The 26,257-nt window shown below is 43.6% G+C and overlaps 1 protein-coding gene and 1 long non-coding RNA gene across 4 annotated transcripts in view; one reads left to right on the forward strand and one right to left on the reverse strand.

The window, feature by feature from the left end:
• Positions 1 to 1,528: 1,528 nt before the first annotated feature.
• Positions 1,529 to 26,257, reverse strand: part of ARHGEF33 (Rho guanine nucleotide exchange factor 33) — a 47,738-nt gene continuing 23,009 nt past the window's right edge. The window contains exons 9-16 of the mRNA XM_047854271.1: positions 24,156 to 24,288; positions 22,118 to 22,201; positions 20,871 to 20,954; positions 19,060 to 19,208; positions 17,901 to 18,065; positions 14,582 to 15,398; positions 9,364 to 9,503; positions 1,529 to 2,480 (exon numbers count right to left, since the gene is read on the reverse strand). Coding sequence (XP_047710227.1) covers positions 2,351 to 2,480; positions 9,364 to 9,503; positions 14,582 to 15,398; positions 17,901 to 18,065; positions 19,060 to 19,208; positions 20,871 to 20,954; positions 22,118 to 22,201; positions 24,156 to 24,288 — 1,702 coding nt within the window. The 3' untranslated portion in view covers positions 1,529 to 2,350. The remainder of the gene's footprint in view (positions 2,481 to 9,363; positions 9,504 to 14,581; positions 15,399 to 17,900; positions 18,066 to 19,059; positions 19,209 to 20,870; positions 20,955 to 22,117; positions 22,202 to 24,155; positions 24,289 to 26,257) is intronic.
• LOC125162819 (uncharacterized) lies at positions 14,856 to 25,964 on the forward strand. Of its 3 annotated transcripts, none has more exons than XR_007151185.1 (6): positions 14,856 to 15,932; positions 17,481 to 17,542; positions 22,051 to 22,158; positions 22,386 to 22,475; positions 24,177 to 24,263; positions 25,119 to 25,964. It is a non-coding gene; the product is annotated as an uncharacterized LOC125162819 (long non-coding RNA). The 3 variants fall into 3 exon arrangements; XR_007151186.1 differs by having other exon boundaries at positions 14,856 to 15,771; XR_007151187.1 differs by lacking the exon at positions 22,051 to 22,158.

Raw genomic sequence — 26,257 nt, forward strand, 5'->3', positions numbered from 1 at the left:
TGCAACTGTGTACTGTTCTAGAGGTGGAAAGGAATTTTAAAAGATATGTCATAGTTCCTGCCCTCAAGGGGACTCAACATTCTTGTTGGGAAGACAAGACAAATATATAAGAAGATAGACAAGTTACGGCACCAGAGAAAATTACAGCACTCACAGAAAGATGAGGGACTTACCCAGGGCCTTGAAGACTGGCAGGGGGAAGGAGGCTACGGAAAAGGCATGACGCAAGGGGCCATGGCTCGCCAGCAGGCAAGAGAAGCCCAGTGTAACTGAGGGCCGGGAGTCCAGTAGGCTGGCAAAGTAGGAGACAGCAGCCAAAGAGAAGACTTGACACCATGCTGGACAGACAGCCTTGAAGGTCAAGTCGAGGAGTTCAGAATTTGTAGACAAAAAAGAACGTTCAGAGAGTTTCACACAATGCAGCATTTGGGAATATTAATGTGTTAAGAGAAGTACAGGACTGATGCGGAGCTAGAAAGCTACTGGAAAAATCCAGATGCCAGGTGAAGGAGACCCAGGGAGTAGCAGCACTAATTATTACTAGTTTTACATGCTAGTTTCATAAAATACAATGAAACTGAGTTGTGCTACCGATGTAACATCAAGATTCTTTCAAAGAATGTTATCAAAATGAAAATCTGGGAGGTGTGTGAAGTTTTTGAAACCTTACCAAGTAATCCATCATTTTTATGATAAACGTTATGAAGGGGAAAGAAATTTTATTGTTTTTACATTTTACTTAAAAGACTGTGACTTGCAGTTCACTTTCCATATCCAGTCAGTTCTGCATTGTGCTTTCAGACACTGCCCCCGAACCTTCTTTGGCCTACTAAACAGAGATAAATCTAACTTCAAAGGAGTTCATTAATTTCAGGAAAATGAAAAGCTTGGCTTAACCTTAAATACTGGAAACTCCCAAAACTTGACAGCAATCCTGTAGACATTCCAGACCCCCTACTGTTCAAAGGCTAATGGATGAGTTCCTAATTAATCATCAGACTTGTAGAAAACGTGTAACAAGTAAAACTTTACGATTTTATCAAGCAGTGCATTCCTAGAGGAAGAGCCTCTAAAGAAGTCGTTTTGAGTACCAAGATTTTGAATGAGTGGTAACCAAATGCCTCTAATTCATTATAGATAACTGCCTGGGAAGAGAGACAAATTGTTTAAAACTAATTTTTTTCTATTATTCTTGTGTTAGGGGCATGTCAAGGCTGTGGACCATCCTGGACATGGGGAAGCAGAGCACATTTTATTATCCTGTAGCCATGAAAGCCTCACTGCAATGATTCCTCTGTCTGAGCTGTTAAGAACTCTGTTTTTTGTGTTTTTTTTTTTTAAACAGCTTACTTCTGGAAAACAGAACAAGGTCTTACCAGCCCTAAATTTTCATCCTGTTCCAGTGTTTTGTAGCAACTGCTGTGCATGTGCTATTAAAGCACTGATGTTGTTGCCACCTTCTTTCCAGACTGAAGAAAGTCTTTTAAAAGAGGACATAGCTAAATAAGTGGTTTTTTCCCCCCAACCCATCTGCTTATGAGTGTATGTGACACTCAGGATCACTAATGTGTCTCTGAATCCTGAGAACTCAATAACACATAGACTCTAGACTATTCTCATCTGCAGCACAACTCACACAAGTGAAAATGTTTCTTTGGCCTCCCAGGCTCAAGAGAAATCACTGTTCCCTGTACTGATTCTCATAGCCACAGAGAGAGAAATACTACTCTTCTGGTTCTCTTCCCGTTTAGAGACCAGTGTGTCTATAACCCTTGAACCTTCTATGTCATGGTTTAAGCACAAATTCTCCACAACTCAGATTGGCAACACGTAAAATACAACTCTTTACTGATCCTTTGCCTTAAGGGATGTTGGGTATTGCTTTGGGGAAGACATATAGCAAGACAGAACTGGCCCCTAACATCGTGTATATTAGCCTAAGAACATTGGGATGAATTAATAAGGTAAATGCCTAGGAAGCATAAAATTCACATCCATGTTACACGCTCAATTTTATACTGGGGGGAATGACTTCAAGTTGGAAGTTTTTGTTCTTACAAACATTTATTTTCCTCCAAATTTATTGTGTTTCTATAATGCTGTGAAAAGTCTTCGTTTCCCTGTTCCCAAGTGCTGAAGTTCAAAAAGCCAGCTCTCAACCACAGACTAATCTTCATCTCTTCAATGTCTTGTATGTTGATTTAGCTTCATATGTAAATATTTATATTAGTTTTCCTCAGGGACTTATACATCTCTATATATATATATATGTATATATATATTCCTACACAGATATATACAAGCTTTTTACCCTCATCTTACCACTTGACAATACAACTTTAAGTATGTTTTACACAGCTGTTCCTTGGTCAAGGTCATTTGCAAGAGCAAGTCGGTTTCTGAAGAAATCTTGTTTGGTGGGTGAAGGATCCATTGAGGGATTCTCATTAGTTTTTTCCCTGTATTCTGATCCACTGGACCTAAAATCTCAGCACACAGATAAAGTACAGGTTGATTTGGTTTTAATTGTTTTCAGATATTTTATCTATCCAAATTGTTTTGCATTTGTAAAACAGTTGCCTCTTAGATCTGGAATAATTTTTACTTCCCCTGAATTTCATGACTCAGGACATGTGTAGCTAAAATTTGCAAAGAACATAAAGAGAATTTCTTTCTAATGCTTTATGGAGACAATTGTGACAACTGTGTATGTTAGTGTAAGATATTATGTGATAACACTGTAAAAGGGAAATAAAGGCTCAGAAAATTTAGTAAATCCTATTTTTGTTTCAACCGAGTAACTACTCCACAAATTACCAAGGCCCTTAAATTAAAATGGATGGAATTCATTGGTCTCAACTGAGGTTATCTAACAAGGGCCATCATTGAATTTGGGCATTACATTACAAACTCTTGCTGTTGCTTGTTTTCATTTTTAAATGAAAAATTTATTGAAGCCAACCACACACATATGCTACATTTGGTAGAATTCAGAAATTAGTACAGTAGTCAGATTGAGGAGATTCTATAATCTCAACCACCACAAAGGAGACCAAGCCCAATCAATAGTCAACAACTCAAATCAGTCCAATGGAGTCCCCAGTCGAGGGTGCATTCTTCCTTTATCTTGGTTAAGCCAGTTGGGTAATCCATCCCAGCTCTGCACCTTCTCCAGTTTGTTCATGTCAGAAGTCCCTGGAGGGAGGAGGCTTTCTGGAAATAACCTTTGAAAGGCTAGGCTGGGCCCTTTGGCTAGCTTAAACTCAGAGCTAGAATGGGTAAAACTAGCCCACTGACTGAGAACCAGTATCAAAAGACCTCATGCAGGATGTATGGAAGCGATGTTAGACATGAAATTCTTTGTCCAAAGCTCCTATACAACTGAACAAGTTCTCCATATGCTGAGGCAGAATCAGGCATGCTTCCACTATCCACAAAAGAAAGGTAAGTTCTTTCACTATCATTGGTATGCTACAAGTCCTCACTGTTGTTGTTAGATAAGTTAACTAAGACTCTTATCAGTTACTGAATTAATTGGGCAGAATTCAAACATCCCTTTACATTATTCAAAGAAAGCAGCTGGATCCACACAAAGACTAAAATCCTGATGCCTAGAAATCTGATGACTGACTGGAGTTTTTTTACTCTTCACCCTGATACTTGGCCTCACAGATGAAGCCAGAGCTGCCCACCATGTTTTCTACTTCCAGTCAGGAAGAAGCACCATCCCACTACATCCCAGGGCATGAAGGAAAAACTATTCTTTCTCACCACACCAGTGCATCTGGATACTCATCAGGTAAGATTATATCTGGCTGGGGTGAAAGTCCTTTTCCTTTTCAGAAGCCCCCTTGAAACAGCCTTCACGTCCCCCCCCCCCAAACTCTACACCTTCTCTCAACTCAGAACTCCCACCTACTTCCAGTTCAAATCATCCCTGATTAGTACAGTTGTACCCAAAATGTTAGGAAGATATATTTTTGACCATTTTATTCCTTCCCCATATCTTCTTTTATACAGAAGGCTAGGAATGCTTATAGTTATGGGGGGTGGGAAGTAGGAAGCAAGATTTGAATCTGGCTGGTGTTTCTTCTGAATGTTCCCCCACATGGCAGTTTCTGATCAGAAAGCCATTAGTCAGAACTTAAAATCTTTACCTCTCGTTTCCCCTCTTAGCTGCATCTGATCTCTCCAAAACCCAATATGTCACACTTTGATGGTTCCAACATGCAACTGTTTAGTGTTTACCTGGAAATGGGAAAGCTTTGATGTCACCACCAGCCCCAAGGACCACAGAAATCTTCACCAGTTGCGTTCCCATTTCTGAAACAAATGCCAAAATCGCCCTGTCTAGTTTTCAAAGTCCACAAACTCAGCTTAGTATTTTCTTTTTTTAACCGCTCTTCTCACAAACCGCCTTCTCTGTGTCTCCAGGTGTGTGCATTTCTCGATAGTAACTATTAATTAACTAATGGCTAACTTGCTAATCCTTCTCAAAATCCAGCATTCTACGGTAGCCAGAACTATAAGCTTATTTTTACCCTTGTAAAGGTAATTTTAACTGATCTCTTTACATGCTTACATGGTATGTGGTCACTTGGACTCTTCCAAATGTGTGGCTATGAGGCTCTGATGTAATGTGTACCTAAATTACTGGGAAATACCTACAGAATCTAGGAGAAATGGCCAGCGTATTTGCTTTTATTCCCTTTATCTATAAAACAGGAATGGCTTTTGAGCTCCTGGGGCCATTCTGGTTGAATGCAGGGCAGATCTGAGCAGACACTGGAGGGACAGGCAGGCAAACACTTGCTGGACCAGGGTACAATGGCTGCCAGTACATTGGGACACATAGCCATCCAAGTGTTTGATGGAAAGAGAACAACCTGTTGCTAAGTTCCCTTCCACTCAGTCCACACAAAGAAAATAACAAGCTGGGTACATTATACAAGTACAGATTTGCTACAAATAAGCCTTGAAAGTTTGTCTGGAGCTTGGAAAGGGAGGAGGGGTAGAATCCAGTGCCTTGGAACCCTCTGACCTAAGAAGGGCTGGTTTTCTGATTGGAAAGATTGTTCACTGTGAAAGCTTTAGGAGCACATGGAAAAGTAAGGGAGCAGGGGAACACCATCCTGTCAGCCAAATGAGTCAGCCCTAGTAATCAACAGGGTAACACAATGAACACTCATTTAATATATGTCTTTTGAGTGCTTAATATCCTCTAGGTACTGAACCTTCAGCTAGGTTACCCTTACATCTGAACTGTAAGCTTCTAATGGGCGAGAACTATTTCTTTTACTTCTTTAGTGCTGGACAGAACCTAGTATACTGACTTAGTGATTGATTTCAAATGACCTATTAAGAAAAATCTGTAATGAGGTTTAAGTAATCTAAAATGTTATGCCTTTAATCACCTCCTTCAATTTTAAAGTTATGTAGGGAAATGAGATGGGAAATGAGAGAGAAACCCACAGTGGGTAAGAATAGGAGAAGGACTTGAGATAGGCTTTGAGGAGGCAAAGAAGAAGGTGAGGGTAAAATTATCAATTAAATCTTTAGGAGTCCTGCTTTCAATGACATGATCTTTTCCACTGCCCAGGATGGGCATATACTAAAACAACTGATAAGTCACCAAAAGAAGATAATTCACTGACGTTCAATTAAATGGGGGTGCTGTAGAATTAAATGTGTGTGTGTGTGTGCGTGTGCATGATTAATGGATTTTGATGTGATTGGTGCAGGGAGGAGACACTGAGGTATGTAAGTTATAAAGTGTTAAAGAGGAAGGGAATGGGTAAGGAAGGAGAATTAGTCATTTGGAAGCCATATTCTTTTTCTTCTACTCTCCCAAATTTGCAGATAAAAAGAGCATCTACATTCTACCCCTAAACTGCCTTATATAATCCTCTTCCTCCATGCCACACCCCTAACCAAGAATACTTACTAAAGTAAGTGCAGGATTTATATATAAAGTAGCATTTGCCTCACACTTCAGAGTAGTCTAGATATAAGTCTTTGACAGCCTCCATGTACAGCCTTTTAGAATGGAGTTTGCCTTACTCCCTGATCAAAGGCAGGGAAATAAGGAATCAGTGCAGCATTAGCCTATCACAATAGGTCTGTTTCTGGCTTCTAAGGATCTGCATTAAAAAATTTTAAAGTCACTTAACATTTTCAAGCTTTAGATACGTATAGTCTTTATGCTGATCAATTCTGGGCAGCTTTCAGGGACATGTGACCTGGTATCTACCCAGGACAAATGTGCCTGAGATAGAAATAATCAGAGCATCATTCTTTTCCCCAAATATCTTGGGTGTTTTTCAGGATTTTTTTTTTAATGATGTCAACTTGACTCTCCCTTTTGAATCCTTGTGGGTATGAGCATTCATTCGGCCCTCCCAGCCTCAGAGGGAAGAGAACCCTTTCTCAGGTTTTCTGTTGCATCTGGCTCCATGCCTAGCTTCATCCCGAAGCAGCATTCTGGGTGTGTGGGGCCACCAGCCAAACAAGCCCCTATGGATACAAAAAGTGTGTCAGTGTAGACAGGAATGAGCCTCCAGAGGGCTGTGGGAGAGGCAGGCAGCGAGCCCCAAGTGTGACACAGGTAGCTTTTCTGGCACTAGTCCATTTTGGACCTCTGAGGCCAGGTTCTGGCATGGTTTTGGTACCCAGGATTAACCACTTCTTAAAGTCACAGGGCTTGCTGCCAGCCTGACCTCCCAACACATGGGAGGAGAATAAGCTAAATGTCTCGTTCCGGTTCCTCCCTGTACCTGTCCACATGCCTGACTTCAGAGTGCAAGCTCCTATACAGCAGCTGGGACTGTGTCGTTCACGATTCCTATAAAAGCGTCTCATACAGTACGTGCATGTAAGAAAGAATGCTTAACTACTGAGAAGAATGGTGTGTTCTCATCTGAATTAAGAGTCACTGACCTTTCTGTGCTACACTGGGACCTTCCTGCCCTTCCTCTCCACCTTAGCATAATAGAGCAAACTTCCCCACGGTTCTTCCTTGAGAACACTCAGGAGAAGGTACTCAAGCTGCTTCTCTATCCTGTGCAGAGTCCCAGAGCGCACGCTGTGGCACCGTGCACGCAGGCGATAAGCAAGTATCACCTGGTGGTGCTCACAGTCCAACCCCAGATGTTCAAAGCCAGGAAAGCCTGCCGGAGGGAAGAGCCATCTGTGTGGTACCCCCCTTTACTTCCATTCAGGTAACGCTTCAGATTTTAAATACAAAGGCAGCAGCACGATTGGTGGCAGTATTGTGATTGATGCAGGAGAGACTGATCTATGAGAAAGGATGAGAAGGCTAAGGGGATCCATTTAACCCTCTAAGAAGAAGGATCCCCCAAAGGTACAAGAAGACAGAAAGCAATCGACCAACATGAATTTGGAGAGTCCACAGCTAGTCCTCAGCATTGTGCCAAGGGAGGTGGGGGGCTACAGAAAGATAAAATCAGGTCTTCCACATGGTGAGTCTTTAAAATTATAGGTCCCAACGCCATATTAATTTCTTGTTCCAGGTGTTAAAAAGATGTGATTACTCAGATTGATCTAAAACAAAGCCAACAAAGCAAATCTCAGCACTAGGAAGAACTCAGGTGCTTATCTTGGGCAATCTCCCACTTAGTGTAGGAATCCCTTCCGTTAGCACCCCTGAGGAGGGCCACCGTCTTCTACTCAGGAGAACCCACACCCTCATGAGGGAGCCAGCTCCGGATTCAGGCACCTCTTACCCATTTCTCCTAGTTCTGCCCCCTGGATACACAGAGGACAAGTCTACTCCCTCTGTCTCAAGTACTGGCAGAGCATTTTCTAACATATCTCTGAAAAAAGGAAATTTGCGAATCCATGGCTCATTGCTTTCCAACAGAGAGTACCCACTCATTATAAATGTCAGTGGGCAAAAAGTGGCTGTTTGTTTTGGGAATACTGTAGTTTTAAAAAAGAGATAGGCTCAAGCAGTGCCTATCTTAGGAGTCCTTAGAAGGATTTAGGGGCCTAAATCCCAAGGTCAGGCTGGAGAGTTGTCTCCTTCCAGGTCTCTCTACCCCAGCCAAACATGATAGAAACAGGCACTGGGCCGAGAAAAATCTGTCTATGAACCTAAAGAGAGGGATACAAGTCTTAACTCCTCACCCCTTGCATAAAGGGATCTAGCAACAGGCATGCACCGGACTACCTCAGCAGAAATTAGCTGTGTCTAGTTGCAATACTGTTGCTCTCTTCCTCTTTCTCATTCTTCCAGTAATAACAGGCAGGGATCCTCAGTCAGAGATCCACTAATCTCAGTACCACCCTCCCCATAGGAGAAAAATTAGACAAACCATGAAAAAAAGTTCTTACTCCAGGCCTGTCCTCAACTCTTCCATCAAAACCGTTATCTAAATCAGCCAGTAAATTCTACCCTCAAGGATAAAGTGATTTCCCTGTACTTCCTCACTTATCAGCAACTCTCCAAAGGCAGCAATATCCCATCCACTAAATATTTAAAACTGACTGCAAGAACCACCTCTACCAAGAGAAACTAAGTAAGGGTGAAATCTCTCTAAAGGAGGGGGGGTGGCCTGAGGCCCAGTGGAGATAGACAGTAGTCTCTCAGGCAGACAATGGCTGGACTGGACAATCCCTCTAAGGTCAAACTCTAAATGCTCAGATCTCTCTTCCTTAAATTTCATGCTGGGGTTTGGCCACCTTCTCCCAGTCTGTAAGACAGTGCTGGTAAGTGCTGGCCAAAATGCCTGGTGGGTGATTTCATACAACAAGGACTTAGAATCTTAGAAGGACCACAGAAGGGAAATATCTTGTTTTTGCCTCCTATGGAGTATGGAAGCTCCATTAAAGTGATTTTTTAACTAGGGCCCAAACCAAATTCATTCTATCATTTCTGCTAGGGAAAACACTAGCAGAAGTCCCAATAAACATGTACTAGCATCCAGGATAACTATAGACTCCTACAGGCAGAAGTGCTGAGATCCCTTGGAAAACTTTCCACAGGTGGGGAGATTCGCATGGAACCTCCCATTACACCCAACCCCACGCCTCCCAGTCTAAAAGGGATTTGATTGTCACCAGCTCATTACCCAGCTCATTACCCTGTGTTCCCAGACACATGACTTGGGAACAAGGAAGTAGAGCTAAAAGATAGAAGAGGCAGAGGACAGGGCTGAGTTTGCTTTTACTCTAGGAGATTACAATGAGAAACATCCTGACCTGGCAGGAATCATGGCTACTGGCTGCAGGCACTGAGCTTGAAGCAGTTGAACCAGGCTACTTGAAACTTATTACTATTAAAACCTCAAGATATAGCCCAAAGGGAAAGGAGTTATGATGCTGTCTTGTCTAAGGGCTACTCACTTCTTTTTAAAGAGCTTGCGGAAGGAGCTGCGAAAGCCCCCTTTCTGGTCTTGCCTGGGGTTTTGATCGCTGAAAGAGGTCTGTTCACTCTCTCTTTCTTCCTTTGGACAGAATCTGGTGGTATCTTCTAAATGCATCTCCTGAAAACACAAAAGAGGGGTGTTTATTTACTCTTTTCCAAAGCTAATATCATCCTGACTGGGACAATTTTTTTTACCTTCTGTCACTCTCCTCTCCCACCCCAACGCACTAATGGTGAGCACCCTATTCCAACTAAAGCAAACCTAGGCTAATTAAGAAATCAGAAGTTGAGGGGTGCCTGGGTGCCTCAGTTGGTTAAGCGTCTGACTCTTGATTTCCGCTCAGGTCATGATCTCAGTCGTGAGATTGAGCCCCATCAGGCTCTTCACTAAGCATGGAGCCTGCTAGGGATTCTCTCTCTCCCTCTCCCCCTTCCCGTTTCCTGCTTGCACATGCATGCCTACTCTCCCTCGCTCTAAGTAAATAAATAAACATTAAAAAAAAATAAATAAATCAGAAGCTAAACAGAAGACAATTTTCTGCTGAGTGCAGAAATAATTTGTATGTATCAAGGCAAACAGTCTTTGAGTAGGATTATCCTATAACAATAAAGATGAGGACATAAAGGAAGTTAGCAAGTATCTAGACTATGGAGAATAACTTCTTATTCTGGCACCAATACTGTTTTGCTGGAAAACAAGTAGTGGTCCCCCCACATCTCTGCATGTTTCTCTTTCCACAAAATAAGGCAGCTTCTTGATTGTAATGTTAGTTTTAAACTCATGTTCCTGACTCTCCTAGACATAAATGAGGGAAGGAGGCTTTGAGAGGTCAGATCTGTTTAGAAGTAAATGGCAACTATGTATATCTGGGCATGTACGTGCAAGTGTCTGTGTGCATGCCACACATTTCCAACCTGCAAATACACCTTTAATACGGTTTTTATAATTCTTAGTCCGTGGTATTTGGCGTGCGAAGTAAAAATAAATCAAAAAGAAGGCTCTATCTCCTGTGAACTTTCTAGTTTCTTTTTAAACGTGAGATGTGCTAGGGGTGCCTCCGTGGCTCAGTCTGTTAAGTGTCTGACTTCGGCTCAGGTCATGATCTCGTGGTTCATGAGTTCAGGCCCTGCGCTGCGCTCTGTGCTGACAGCTCAGAGCCTGGAGCCTGTTTCAGATTCTGTGTCTTCCTCACCCGCTGCCCCTCCCCTGCTTGTGCTCTGTCTCTCTTTCTCTCTCTCTCTCTCAAAAATAAATATTTATAAATAAATAAATAAATAAATAAATAAATAAATAAATAAATATGTGAGATGTGCTAAATAAAAAATGCACTTATATTTATGTTCCATATGAACAAAATATTTACTATGAGGGTGACTGAAACTTAAAAGTAACCAAAAATAGCTGCTTAATTTTGAACGTGAGAACCCAAGAAGTCAAAGCAAGCACTACCCGAAACTTTCATAAACTGGATGGGTGACTGCTTGCTGACAGTGAAGTGAAGTGTGGGGATTTTTTTCTTTTTTTTCAGGAAACATGGGTTTGACTTTGAGAACTTAACGTGGGGTTGTAGTAGCAGATCTAGAGATTCTCCGGACTCTACTAAGAGTCATAACTAAACTATGGAGAGCAATATCTTGATGGCTTACTGTGGCATTTTTCAAAGTGTGGTCCTGGAGCAAGAGAATCAACTGGAGCTTCTATTTAGAATGTAGGTCCCTGGGGGACCTGCGGGGCTCAGTTGGTTGAGCAGTCAAGCATCAGACTCTTGATTTCTGCTCAGGTCATGATCTCATGGTTCATGAGATCGAGCACCACAGAGGGCTACACACTGACTACAGACCCTGCTTGGAAATCTCTCTCTCTCCCTCTCTCTCTGCTCCCTCCCACCTCTCTCTCTGCTCCCTCCCACCTCTCTCTCTGTCTCTCTGTCTCTCTCTCTGTGTCTCAAAATAAATAAATAAACTTAAAAAATAAAACAAAGAATGTAGATCCCTGAGCCCCACCCAGACTTTCTGAATCAGAAACTCTGGAGTTAGGTCTAGGTAATCCTTATGCACACTTAGATTTTAAAAATCAGTGGTTTGAGTTATCCTCCTGCCCACCTGTACTTAATGTTTGTATGTCACCCCGGGGAAGCTTGCTAAAATGCAGAATCTGATTCAGTATGTCTGGGGCAGGGTTCAAATTACAATTAAGCTCCCAGGTAATGAACTACTAGCCCAAGGATCACACTTTGAAAACTGGGCTTTTAAGGACTATTTAGGAACTACATATATTAAGTCTAAGGAAAATCTCTCTGTGCAATCATGATCTTGATTATATCTTGCATTTATATAGCATCCCAGACTTTACCAAAGCATTCTCACATACTTTATCTTTCTTGGCCTGACCCTACAACAACCCTGTGAGTTAAGTAAGGTATATATTGGCTTATTTTTACAGATGAGAAAACTGGAGGCACAGAGGTGCCAAGTGAATTGTCCAAAAACACAGAGCTATTTGTCAGCAGAGCCAGGACTAGAACCCAGATCTCCTGACACCTAGTCAGGTGCTCTTTGCACTAAATCATGTTGCTTTCTCTCCTGACTCTGAGACACAGGGTTTGGCTTGTTCCGCAGGGCAGGGGTGGAAGATACACAGAGTATATTTAAGGAGATGGAACAGTAAGAGCTTTATACATCTCAGCAGGAAAGAGCTGACACCGTTAAAGACACGGCTTTTGAATGGGTCATCTTTTGCAACTAAAACCCCATCTCACTTTCACCTCAAAAACACTCACACTCACATGCACACACATACACATATATACACAAACATAGATGTGCCCTATACACACATGCATGTACATCCTCACCCATACACACGTGCACACACATAGACCCACAGACACACACAGCCTCGGCCCACCTGGACTTTGCATTCTGCCTCTCTCTAGGATTCCTAACAATCCACACCTTCTGGATTTTTAGAAAGAAAAATTTTGTCCAAAAATGGAAATAATAAGGTGAACTTTGTGTGAAAACCTCACATGCTTGGCAAATTTAGTGATAAACGTAAGAGAAAAGGCCTGTTTTAATTGATCTCTGTTTGATATCTCCTAGTGTCACTTTCTGAACTGACTTGACTCATGTCTGACACTGTTAAGGAATGAAACTTGCTGTCTAGTATGTGTGATTAATAGTCCCTGATATATTGTTTAGTATTATCTGGTATGCCTGATAAACAGCCACAAATATTTTACTTACTGTTTGCTTCTCAGGTATATTGTTATCTCTGATTAATGGGTTTTTTTTTCCTGTCAATTGTTGAACTCCCATTTTTCCACATATTAAATAGGGGGGTAAAAGATACTTCTATGAACATATGAAAAGCATTCTTTGCAGCTTAGACTATACTACTTAGAAGGTTCTGTATGTAAATCTTTGCCCATCCCAAGTCACTTTGAATTGGCATTATTATTTCCTATCTCCTTCCCTTGTTAATGAACTTTTAAAGTTCAACACATATCCAAGATTGAGTTGTCTAAGAAATTTTGCCTAATAGAATTTTGTAACGCTCAGAGTTGAAAATCAGAGCCCCCACAAAACAAACAAACAAACAAACAAAAACTCTGGGAACCCTGGGGGAATCCCAGCAATTTTAGCTGAGCATAGGAAGGTCCCTCTGCAGAAACTAGTCGGACTTGGATTCCTGGAGTCCAGATCAGCTACAAGTTCCAAGGTTCTTCACAACCCAGTCCCTTCCTGTTCCTGTGGCCTGTCACATTTGTTCATATTTCCCTATCTCACTCATCATCTAGGCAGCTTTTAAAACTGAATTCAGACATTCAGTTTATCCAGGAGGCCCTCTCTGACCATCATCACCCCAGGAAGGTTTAAATACCCCTCCCCTGTGTTCCCACAGTTTATTATAATTCTGTGTTTCTGTGTTTCCTCCCTGCAATAAGCCAGTGGTCCTGGAGGTCAGAGACTAGGCACCATTCATTTCTGAACCCTCAGCACTTAGGACAAAGCCCAGCGGGAGGCAGGTGCTCCGTGTCTGCTGAAAAATGAATGAATGAAAGGAGTCAGTGATCCTCACTCTGTCCCCACTCACTTGGAAATAGGAATAGGTGTATAGGGCCCTTATTCCTGGAACACCCGCAGCCTCAGCCTAGGCAAAGGATCTCCAGCGCTTGATACAAATGATACTTAATGCAGGTAAAGTTAGTTCTGGACTATATCATTTTCAAGATGTACCAATACAGAGCTGCCCTGTAAACCCTAACCACCATTTCTAAAGTGATGTTGAAGAGGAAGGATGGTGGCAGAGGTCAAAGCTATCCAGCTACTCTCTGCTTAATCAGAAATTGCGTTATTCTAATCACATGCTGAGAAATTAAGTGTTTGTTCAGGAACTACTAGACCTTTCATGGGTAAGTATTTAAACACCTCTTTAAATGTCCCAAGGCTTGCAGACAGCAAGGTTAGACATCAAAATACTGAACAATGATATGGACGCTAAAGAAGGTACTTGTGAGTCAATGTCTCCTTGACTATTTTGTTGTCCGCATCCCAGTGGAGTCTGCAAAGCAGTGTAACACCCTTTCCCAGGCACAAGGTAAGGAAGCAGAAATGAACTTCGCTTTGCCGCTGACTTTGCAGGGAGTCCACTGTGAGATGGAGCCACCTGCCTCTTCCCTAGCTACGAGCAAGTAGCTACTAGCTAGTGCGTGTCGAGGAGTGGAGCAGGCTGGCACACCGTGTTGGGTTTTAAACGCCTCAACAAGAAGGTGCGCCTAGCGGGCAGAGGAAGAAACGAGCCTGGGACTTGAGTGCAGGTCTTTAAAAGTGAAGTGCAACTGTGAAGTGCCACAGCTTAAGCAGCGAGGCACAGGACACCTCTAACTCTTGGAGGGGGCGGGAGGGGGGCGGTGTAAGCAGGTCTAACAGTCCGTCTTTCCTGCTGGCTCTTTGCCATCATACATACACATGCAGAACACGCCCTCGTGCCCTGGCACTGCAGAACGGGCGCTACCGCTCGCCTCCGGGGGCATCTGAGGGGGCAAACCTCCGATCTGGGCTCTCCCTCGACGGCCTCCGCTCCCCCTCTGGCCAGCCCGCTTTCCCCTCCACGCTAGGGGAGCCCAGGCTGCTCCCTGGAGATCTAGGCCCGGGGCTGCCGGCGCTGTGGGTCTGGGTTCGGTTTTACTTTACCCTCCTTACTTCCAAATAGGTCTGCTTTTCGCTTTGGGACCTCTGTTGGGGGAAGAAGGTCCTGGGCGCGCCGCGGGCTGCGGCTGCCGCTGCGGCGGCGGCGGCCTGGCCGTGCGGCTGCGCGGCGCGCTCGGCCTTGAGCGGCGCGCGGCCGCCGCTGCTGCTGCGCGTGCTGTAGAGGCGCGGGGCCACGCCCTCGGCGGGCGGCGCGCGCGGGAACTCCTTGAGCGAGCGGCTCAGCGGCTTGGCCTTGCCGTGCGCCTGCGCCGCCGCCTCCAGCTTGTAGGCGCCGCTGCTGCCTGCCGGCGACGTGGCGCTCTTGGGCAGCGGCTGCAGCGGGTGCTCGGGCCGCTCGGCCTCCATGGCGAAGCTGACGGGCCGGAGGAAGCAGATGTCCAGGCTGGACTCGGAAGAGGCGGGCGAGCAGTTCTCGAAGAGGGCCGGGGCCTGGAACGGCTCCTCGTCGTAGGGCGCGGGCAGCGCGAAGATCTCGCCGCCGTACTCGAACTCCTCGTAGCCCGCGGGCACGAAGCCGCGGGCGTCGGGCAGGAGCTCGGCCGGGGCGCGCAGGGAGCGCTCCACGTTGCCCAGCGGCTCGGCGGGCGAGGGCTCGAAGTCCATCTCGGGGATGGCCTGCAGGGGCCCGGCCAGTGCCTTCACGTCCTGCTCGGCTGCACAGAACTGCGCTGGCGCCAGGAGGCTCTCGGGCCTCTCGTGCTTTCTGCCCTCCATCTCCCACTCGCTGGGCTTCCCGGGCTGCATGCTCTCCATCAAGCTTTGCTGTTGTTGGCTTTTCTTCACTGGGGGCATCAAATGTCTGTAAAAAAAGGAAACAGTACAAAAAGAGGTGTGCTTACGGTTGGTTAGTTCAGGCCACTTCCCAAGCAGCGCGAAGCCGGGAGCAACACGGGAGCCAGATAGCACCTAGGCGCAAAACTGCCAGGTCCTCTCTCTGCCCTCCCAGGCGTCTACGTGTGTCACCGACCAAGCTCCGTAGGCGTCTCCAGCCAGGAAGTCCCCACGAGCCCTGGTCCCCCACATGGGAGGGTGAAAATGCTGTCTATAAAGCGGATGCCTGAAGTATCCGTCTGAGCAAGAAGGCTCTGCGCAGAGATGGCTGGTGAGCCAGGATGGTCATCACTCCACATATGGAAGCTCTTACCCGCCCACCACGTGTCCAGAGCGCCAAGGTGCCTCCTTTCTCTCCTCTCCCTTTTTTGCCCTAGCAATATGATACAAAATAATGGAAAGAACTTTTATTCGACTCCTGGACCTACACGCTTAAGAACAATTATATTCCTCGATGAAATCAGTGTGGTACAAACTTGAAAACTGTTGAATCTGGATGATGGTATGTGGGGTTCCCTGTACACTTTTGTGTATATTGGAAGTTTTCATAAGAAAAAAAACTAAAAAATTCCTTGTGGCTATAGAGCATGCTTTTAAAAGTTGTCTCAAACTTTCACCCACAAAAACATGACCGAAATGAAAAGGCTGTCACTCTGAATATGCCCAATTTCATGGAAGGATATTTTGTTTAATCATGAATAACGAATAATTTACGTAGGATATTAGGGTAGCATACACATCAGATTGGATGTGATTTGCCAGTTCTGGAAGGTAACAGCCAGGCAGATGTGAGTGGAGGACTACACACTGACCCAGCCTGATTGTTCTACTCGTTTATTAATCCTACCACAAAAATGCATTAAAAATACAAATGTAAATGCTGAGTATCTTTCTCTGGTGATACTCTGGTGAGTATCTTTCTCAGGTGAAAATGAGTTCTCCCACTTTCAAAGGTGAAAAGAAATGATAAATGAAATGCTGACCTAACCTGAATTGTCTTTTAACTTGGAAAATTGTTGAGTTTTTTACTGGCCGTTTTCCCAACACAGAGTGCAATGGCAGCCATCTTTTCAGGCTAGATATAATCTCTAGGGATTTCATTTTGGGGCTCTATTTGTTTCACTTCAAAGATCATTCTCATAAAAGCTGAAGTGGGGGCACCTGGGTGGCTAGGTCAGTTATGCATCCGACTCTTGATTTCAGCTCAGGTCATGATCTCATGGTTCGTGAGTTTAAGCCCCGAGTTGGGCTCTGCACTCATAGCACAGAGCCTGCTTGGGTTTCTCTCTGTCCCTCTCTCTATGCCCCTGCCCCACACGCTCCTGTGTGTTCTCTCTCTCTCTCTTTCTCTCTCTCTCTCTCAGCAAGCCCAACACAGGGCTCAAACTCATGAACCTTGAGATCATGACCTGAGTTGAAGTCCAATGCTCAACCGATTGAGCCACCCCAGTGCCCCTGGAATTTTGAGTTTTGGTTCTGCTTATCTTTCCAGAAATCCTGGTTTCAAAAGTAGCCAAGTTGACTTTATCCTTATCCTTTAGAGGTAAAGAGTTCCAGATACATAAATGGCCTATTCCTTAATGTAAAAATCATCAAGAAGTTTGCTCAATAAGAATCCAGCTTAGTGGGGGCACCTGGGTGGCTCAGTCGGTTAAGAGTCCGACTCTTGGTTTCAGCTCAGGTCATGATCTCACGGTGTGTGAGTTCGAGCCCCGCGTCAGGCTCCGTGCTGACAGCACAGAGCCTGCTTGGGATTCTCTCTCTCTCTCCCTCTCTCTGCCCCTCCCCCACTCACTCTCTCTGTCTCTCTCTCAAAAATAAATAAAACTTAAAAAAAAAAAAAAAGAATCCAGCTTAGTGTGCTAGAGGATTGTATGCAGAGACTTTAAAAAGCTGTCAAATACATCCACTGCACAGAAAAACTTTAAGAGAAGCTGTCACAAGTGGAGAAAAGAGCTTATGAAGTCCTTTTATGAAGAAGCTTCAAGGGGAATCAGGAGGACTAAACTACACTCTCTGTGCATCACCTCAGGCCTATTTCTCTTTTCAGAGCCTGGAGTTCCACTCCCCCCTGACTGGGATTCTCTCCCTCTACTGTACCTTTTGGAGAACGTAAGTAGGTTCCCACCCTTCTGAGGAGCTATAAGATGCCTTCCTGTCTTCTTGCAGCACTCTCTTCCACCCAATCACTGTCCAAACCCAAAGAGACTTATGTTGTAGATGGAGGGTGGTTATGTGTGGTAAATTGTTAGGAGTAGCCGTCAGCCTCTAGGCCTGCCCCTCAACATTAGCCTTCCTCTGGGATCCAAGTTTTGCATCAGCTGCTTGCCTGCCCACATAGGCCTGATGGGGCAAGAGAGAGGAGAGTCCTGTAGATCATACTCCTGGTTCTGGCTGTCCTGCTACCCCACACAGACCACTTGGCACCCAGGGCCTTGCCATTAGCATTTCCACAGCGACAGGTGCTTACGTGACAGCAGGGCCAGAGCTGGGAGCAGAAGGGTAGGGTTGCAGCATCTCTTCTGAGTGGATACCGCTGTCGCGTACAGCCTCAGGGCCTGCAGTGGGGGAAGCATCTTGTCCAGTGTTTGCACACTGGGAAGCCAGGCCTTTGTACAGCTTCGCCATGGATGACCTATGAGAATAGAAGTAATCATTTTCAGGGTGTACATTGGGAAATTGGCTCTGAACACACAGATTAGGACAAGAAAGATAAGGAGACAACATTTCTTAGATGAAGCTCATCTGTGAAGTTCTCTCTCTCTCTCTCTCTGGCCCTCTACAAACAAGGTTGTTTACGTAACAGTGTAAGCTAGATGCTGGGCAAGAATAAGGATGCTGATTAATTGCCTGAATTAAGTTTGGGGGAAAGGGGTTGTATAGGAAGATATCCCCCAGACCAGCATCTTTTTCCGGTCTCAAACACCCACAGAAATTATTCTGTTTTCCTCATTGGTTGGAATGAGGTTGAAGGAAATCCAGGTCACTAGAAAGTTCTGCTATAGATTGCTTCTGTTCCCTCTGAAGCCCAGATTCTCCCCAGTCAGCCCTTTTTGTTTCTTTTTAGCATTAATTTGTTCAACCACCACCCCTCCCTTATTTGTTTTGTTTTTATCCATAGCACTTATCACTATCTAACTTACTTATTAACTTGCTGTCCAGCCCTAGAAAGTGAGTTCCATGTGGCAAAGATTTTTGCTTGTTTTGTTCATTGCAGTATATTCAGTGCATAGAGCAATGCCTGATGCATAGTAAGTGCTCAATAAATATTTGTTGAATTAATGAAAGAACCCACATTCTGGCCTTTAAACTGCATTTTTTTAGTCTGGCAAGCTTAGGGAAACAATTTCAATGGTTAGTAACATGAGATAAGGGGGTCTGCATAAGTATTAGAGTAAAACTGTTTATTTTTCTGAGGTAATTTCCCCCAGGTAATAGGTACCTCCCTCCCTATAGCCAGCCTGGCCATCTCATTCCCCACCTCTTCTCTGTTCTCTTCTACCTCCTGTCACTGCATTTCAGCCACTTTCAATACAGTGCGGTTACTTGTGACAGGTACCCACATTGTCTGTATTCTTGTTCTTAGAAACCTTTGATAAACCCTCTAAGCAGCACCATCAGAACCTTACTTCTTGAGCTTTTTCCGTTTCTGAATAAGCAAATCCTCATTGCATTGAAACAGCAGGGTGTAATGCGAGATAAATACTCGAAGGCGCTGAACACACACCAGAAGTAGGTAATAGTCAGGGTGTTCCTGCTCTGTGAACTTCAGGACATTCTGGATGGAGGAAAAAAGGAAGCAGCATTGCATAATTAGAATGAAACATTTTGTCTCTTGTACCCTTTGCCTCCATCTGTTGTGAGCGTTTGGTAGCCATTTAATCAAAACAACAATACATATGGCCAATCTAATTGGCTGAAAGGTTAATCTTAATCTAATTAATCTGAAAGGTTAAACTTGACGTTCTCTTTGTCCATCCCACCAAGGGAGACTAATAGTCATCGCTGTTCCTGTTTTGGCTGGATGTAAACATAGGCTAATTCCATCTGAAAAATTTGAAGGATCTATTCATTAGATTTTTGAGGTAATGGAGCCATTCTAACAATTACTGTCTGTAAGCAATGCCTTATAACCCAAATAAGTCAGACTAATGGTGAGAATGTCAGACATCAAGGGGAGGATGTTTATGATCAAACCTGGTCTGGTGGTCCCTACTATATTGCCTACTGTGTGGTAGTGGAACATGCATGTTAGTTGGATCTGGAAAGCTAATGTGTATTGAGTCTTCCTATTGCCCAGTACTAATCCCTTTACATATTCGTTTTCTCATTTAATGTTTACCACAGATAGATTAGGTAGGTGCAATTATTATCTCTGTTTAACAAATAAGGAAATCAAGGCACACCGAAGTTAGGTAATCTTCATTAGGCCACACATATAACAAGTAGCAGAGCCAGAATTTGAACTCGTCAGACAGTAGAATCGGGGCTCTCATTTATCATACTGCTTGCAAGACCTGGGTTTGAGCCCTAGATTTTTTCACCTATAACATGTGTTAACTTGAGCAAGTTACTTAACTTCTTTGGCTCTCTATTTCCTTATCTAAGCAATGGTAATAATACCTCTTTCATGGGATTATTGAAAACATTAAATAAGATAATTTAATTTATTGTGAGAAGATCTTAAAATCTAAAGCCACATATAATTGAAAGTCTTCTTAATACTGATACTGGGCTACTTCTACCTGAGATAAATCCCAGCATTTCTAAGATGCTTTCAACTGAATTACTTAGGAAAATCAGTCAGCAATTAAACCAGAATAGGTGGATGTTAGAAATAAGAGGGACTGGTAGGGATGCTGGTGAGCCTTTCTCTCAACTCTACTTCCTCCAAGGGGCTGCAAACCCTGTGGAAAAATGATGTGCAGAAGTCACCTCATCAGCTTCTTCATGCTTTGTCTGTGACATAAGACATAAGCAATATATGGCAGGCTCTTGGACTCAAGCCAAAAGAAAGTAGTCAAAGAGCAGTTAAATGGACAGGTTACATAGATACTTCTTAGATGCCAGGGATGGGGATGGGGTAAGGGTTTAGGGGTACATTTAGATGGCTGTAGAACAAGATGGAAGGGACTCAATAGGTACTTAGAGTCTACCAGGAGCTTCTATAGAAAGATCCTGGATCAGCAGAGGTGGTGATTGCTGGTAAATGAAGATAGAACTTCAAAGGCAGACATCATGAACCAAAAATTTTTAGACATTGAGATTGTGGTTCGTACTACAAGGTAGGCATGGGATAATCATAGCAATCTAAATCATTTAATTACTCTTTAGAAATACCAGTGATTCTTCCTTGACCCTTTACAGTGTTTCTCATTTAGAAGCCAAAAATAGTAGTTTAGCTTGAAAATCATCTTGGTGGCTTCCCAGCCACGCCTACCTGTAGATGTATCAGATATTCAGGGATGCGCTGGACTATGTGAAAAAACAGTGTGTAGATGTCAGATTTAATCTCTTCGTCACCCTGAATGAAAGAAAGGTAGAGTCACTCTTCGGTGTCCCTCCGGCTCTGGCTGCAGAACCCCAAAGTCAGTCCTACCAGAGTAGGCAGAGTTTTTTATTCCCAGAGCATTTTCTTTCTCTAAAGTGTCATGGTCCTTCATTGGATAGGCCACTTGTTCAGAGACATGCTCAAGGAGACAATTCTTCTGTAGCAGGGAGCATATCATATCATTCTTTCGAATCCACCCAACTTTACAAACAACCCCCTCCCTCCCAACTACTCTTGTTAGCACAGTGCTGGACAAAGTGGGCACTCAATAAATTATAACCGAGTTGAATAAATTCATTCAGGTTCTCTTGTAAGTACTCATTACAGTGGCTTAGTAATAGGCCCTAAGGGTGGCCTGGAGCCTCATGAGGGTGGAGACAGAGTATAACTAGAAACTGGTCAGCCGGGCTGGCAGAGCAAACATGTTGGACTCTCCCCATGTCCCTTTCTTTTCCTCCCTTTCCCTTCCCTCTCCTCCCCTCCCCTTACTTTCCTTTCCTCAAATATTTGATGGGTGCTAACATGTGGTAGGCGTTATACTTATAGGGTTGAGAGTAGTTGGGGGGGGTGGAAGTAGACTGTTAATAAGAAAGAGACCCTCACCTCTCGTGAAACTTGATTAACTCTTAACTTTAGGCTTCTGATAGAGTTTCTTCCTATTGACCTAAAATAACTAGAATTGTTAGATATTTATATGTGCTTCTTGAGCACCTACTATAGCATTGCAGTAGCAATACTTAAAGCTACATGATTAGAACCACTTTATGATCTTATAAACTGATACAGGATGATTTCAGTTTAATATTCAGATTCAAATTGTACCTGGAAAAAAAAAACCCTCATAGAGCATGCAAGCTGTGGCCTGAGGATCTCTGCTTAGAACACCTGTTTGCTTTGTGTAAACTTCCAGTGCAATAGATCAGAGAGTCAGCGAGGCAGGGCGTGGACCAAAGCACTGGCACTCATCCTCGAGTGGGCTCCTTTAACTCCAGGTAGGGTGTCAGGGACTCTGTTGGAGCCATTCCTCAGCTTGGAAGACAAGCTGAGTGCATGTGTTGTGTTCCCCTAGGTGTATGAGCAACTTCCTACAGATATACCTGTAACCAAAGGGCAGTACACACACAGAGTCACCTTACCTCCTTCAGAACAACAACATGAACCAAAGAGATGCATTCAGGTAGGTCCCTCAGGTAGGCAACATAATAATCCAAGAAATTATTCTTAAAAACAAACACAAAAATGCATGGTAAGACTCTGGACATAGGAATGATAGCAGCTAATATTTTTACAGTCGTGTGTTTCACAAAGGAGTACTTTGCAGAGATTATTTTGATCATTTAATGTGTTCGTTAATATGTTTTGGGGGGTTTTTTAATTCATTTTTTTAAACTTTTTGGTTTTAAGGTAAATATCCCTATGAACTGGAGAACCAAAATTCAATAATCCTGCTTTCATGAGAGAAAGTGAAAAACCAATGCAGCGGAGAGGGGTCATGTAAGTTGAAAATTTTTTTGTGTGTGTTTATTTATTTATTTTGAGAGAGATAAAGGGCAGAGAGAGAGGGAGAATCCCAAGCAGACTCCACACTGTCAGCACAGAGCCCAACGCAGAACTCGATCCCATAGAACTGCAAGACTGAGACCTGAGCTGAAATCAAGAGTCGGACACTTAACCAACTGAGCCACCGAGGCACCTCGAAAAAGTATTTTAAATTGTTAAATGATTAAAATGCATATTTTGTTTTTAAGTTACTTTTAATTTCAGTCATCTGCATCCAGTGAGGAACGTTGTCCAACCCACCTTCCGGTGTCTAGACCAGTGATTCTCAATTTCTGCCACTAATTGTATATTCCCACCATTTGTTTATTCTTCTATGCAGTATGCCTTCAAGAAAACAATTTTCAGCTTCCAAAGTTATATTCCCACAGATATAACAACTCTCAGCCCAAGAAAGCATACTGAATACAAACAAGTAAAAGTGGTATTAGAGGGATTGCATTATATCCATACAAGTAAATAGTTTGTAAATTATACAAGTAAATAATTTGTGAACTTTGTCTTATTACCTACAGTTGAGAATCACCAATATACAGAATTTGATTGCAGGCTAACTATGGCTTGCAGACCAATTTTAATTAGCCCACACAATATATTTTTTTAATGTTAATTTATTTTTGAGAGAGACAGAGAATGTGAGTGGGTTAGGGACAGAGAGAGAGGGAGACACAGAATCCGAAGCAGGCTCCAGACTCTGAGCTGTCAGCACAGAGCCCGATGTGGGGCTCGAACTCACGAGCTGTGAGATCATGACCCGAGCCGAAGTCAGACTCTCAACCAACTGAGCCACCTAGACGCCCCTCACAATATTTTTTAAATAAGAAATTTCATACAAAATTCTGGATTTCCAGCGTCTCTTAAAATATCAGATCTGGAAATTCTAGTCCCTTCTTCCTGGATAATAATTGGATAATATTCCTTGTAGAAAAGCATATGTGCTCCACTTAAGCTCACCTCCCAACAGTCCATACTGTATTACACTCTGCTTATTTCCACTGATTTATATCACTACCTGGCCCCATAGGCATTTGAGTTTGCAACCTCTGGCCTGGGTCATACTTTCTTTGTAGAACATTACAGAGATTTCAAAACTTAGCACTCTTCTCCAAAAAGTGAAAATAAAAAACATTCAAGACAAGCCACTGCCTATCACATTTTTAAATACCGCTAAGGAATGAAATTAGGTGAGAAATACAAGCACATATACAAACCCCCCTATACTAATGTTGGATGGATGGATATGTATAGATAGATAGATAGATAGATAGATAGATAGATAGATAGATAGACAGACAGACAAATACACACACACACTTACGTGCATACTCAATGGGCCGTTCTACATAGTACAGGGGAAAGCGATGGGCTAGAGGTTAGGAGACTTGGGTAACAGATCCATGACTGCCTAGCTAGCCGGGTGATTTCAGCAAAGTCTTTTAATGTCTCTGAACTTTATTTCGTTATCTGTAGAGTGAGGAGGTTAGACTAGATCTCAGCAGGTTTCCTATCTCTGAAAAATCACTGGTTTGAGGTTCTCCATTCAGAGAAGCAGACAAGAGAGACACAGGTGCATGTAATTCAAGTTTATGCAGGATTTTTTTTTTTTTTACAACTTACCTCATCATTTGTTAATTTAAGGAATAAATCTCCAAGAACTCCTTGGCGTGGCCACTTCAAGACCCTTTCCTGCAGAGCATGGAGCAAATCGAGATGCTGCTGGACAAGGTACCGTAAAGAACCAGGGAAGAGGCTTGAAACAGAATAGAGATAGGATCACACAAACCAGGTGTAGAGAAGAAAAGAGCCTATAAGAACATATGCAGGAGGTCCCATTTTCCCAGTCATTCAAAATATTCTGAGCTCTGCATTCAGGATTTTTTTTTTTAAAGTTTGCCATTGTAGACCTCACAGAAAATATCCTCAGGATGTAAAAAGACCCATTAGCAATGGTTCCTCCACAAATCTATATTGTACTAATAAGGAGCATATCACTTGAATGGCTTTTTTTTTAAGCTTATTTTTTTTAGTAATCTGTACACCCAATAAGGGGCTCAAACTCACAACCCTGAGATCAAGAGTCACACACTCTCCCAACAAAGCCATCCCGGCACCCCTTGAATGGCCTTTTTAAAGCCAAACTGTTACTCTCTCATTTATGTGACAGTGGAAATTCTCAGGGAAATCTTTTCCAAAATTTTAAAGTTATTTCCACTTGATCTGCAAAATAGTCTATTCTAATTAGTGTTGTAGACAACAGCACTGAGGTGGCACTTGGTCATTCTTAGCTACTGGGTAAGGGACTGATTTAGGGAAGAAGGAAAACTTGTTTAAAGCTAGCAACTAAACGCTCAGGGGACAGGCATATGAAAGTGTTCATTTCCCTTCCCTTCGTTATCCAAGAGGAAAACTGAGCAAGGACAGAGACTTGCCTGGGAAGGCTGTAGACCAGGCCTGGCCTGTTACTCCCAGGAGTTTCACAGAGCCCCTTCCTACTCTCACAGCCCTCTCCCCCATCCCTTAGTGTGCCTCTTTTTTTGTCTGTTTTTGTTTTTTGGTTGTTTTGTTTTGTTGTTTTTTCAGAGGAAATGAAGGGAGGAGAAGTGTCAGAGAAGGACACAGTGGAGAGGAGAGAGAGAAAGAATCATGGGAGGAAGAAGGGGGTGGATGGAGAAGAGTGGGACAATCAGAGGCCTATGGGAACAAGGATGCAAGCTGCAACGAAATGGAGTCTTGCTGGGCTACAGCAGGGATCTGAGCCCTAACTTGGCGACTTATGGGAACTGAAAGTAGGTTCCCTTGTGTTTTGAAGACCACACGTTTAACAAAGATGAAAGTGCTGGCCTGCTTGTCACCGAGAGCTGAACTTACGTGGATATTTCTCCAGGGTCCAACGAGAGTAAGTTAGTGGACAGTTGGTGTGCTTTGTCCACCCTGAACAAGCAGACCTTTGTTGAGAACAGTAGAAAGACCATCAGTTTGATAAGAGGTCTTTCAACCCATCTCCAAGGAAAGCAAAGACTCCCCTGGAGCTATAGCTCAGAGAAGACACACAGATTGGAGAGGGTACCCAGCCCCCTGTGAAAAGATACAAGGCCTCCTTCATTCCTGCCTTTTCCCCCTCCACCTCCTGTGCCACTGGTCTCCGCATATGCAAAGCCAGCTGGTCTGCGCTTCCTGAGCTCTAATGGCTGGCATAGTGGGCTTAGGAGATCTAAGTGATCCCTGTCTGGATCAGAGGGAATTTGGAGGAGTGGCTAGGAGACAGTCTGACTGGGAGGAAACCATAACATTGCTGGAGGAAAGCACAACTGATTGAACTGAACAAGTGAAACACTGTGCCAGCAAAAGGTCTAGATGTGAAAGATTTCTCCCCACCCAAGGCTTCCATGGCTTCCGGTGATATTCCTGATGTGACACTGAAAGCTGTTAGGGCCCCACACCATGGTAAGATCTGACTTGGAGATAGGTTGTCCTTTTAGGTTTTGTAATATCTCTTAGATTACCCCTTTCCTTTTTTTCTCTCTTTACTGCTCTCCTGGCCTTGCCTGGCCTCACCTGAGCTTACCTTCTTTCTCTTTCTTTTGACACAGCTGCCTTCTGCTACATGGTGATCAGTATACTTGCAGAGTTGGAGAGCTGGTAACTTGGTTGGAGTCCAAGTACCTCCTGGACTGTCCACTGGGGTAACAGAGATTTCAGGGTGAGGGATGAGGGTCAGA

Source organism: Prionailurus viverrinus, chromosome A3 (genome assembly GCF_022837055.1).
Source record: "Prionailurus viverrinus isolate Anna chromosome A3, UM_Priviv_1.0, whole genome shotgun sequence".
NCBI lineage: Eukaryota > Metazoa > Chordata > Mammalia > Carnivora > Felidae > Prionailurus > Prionailurus viverrinus.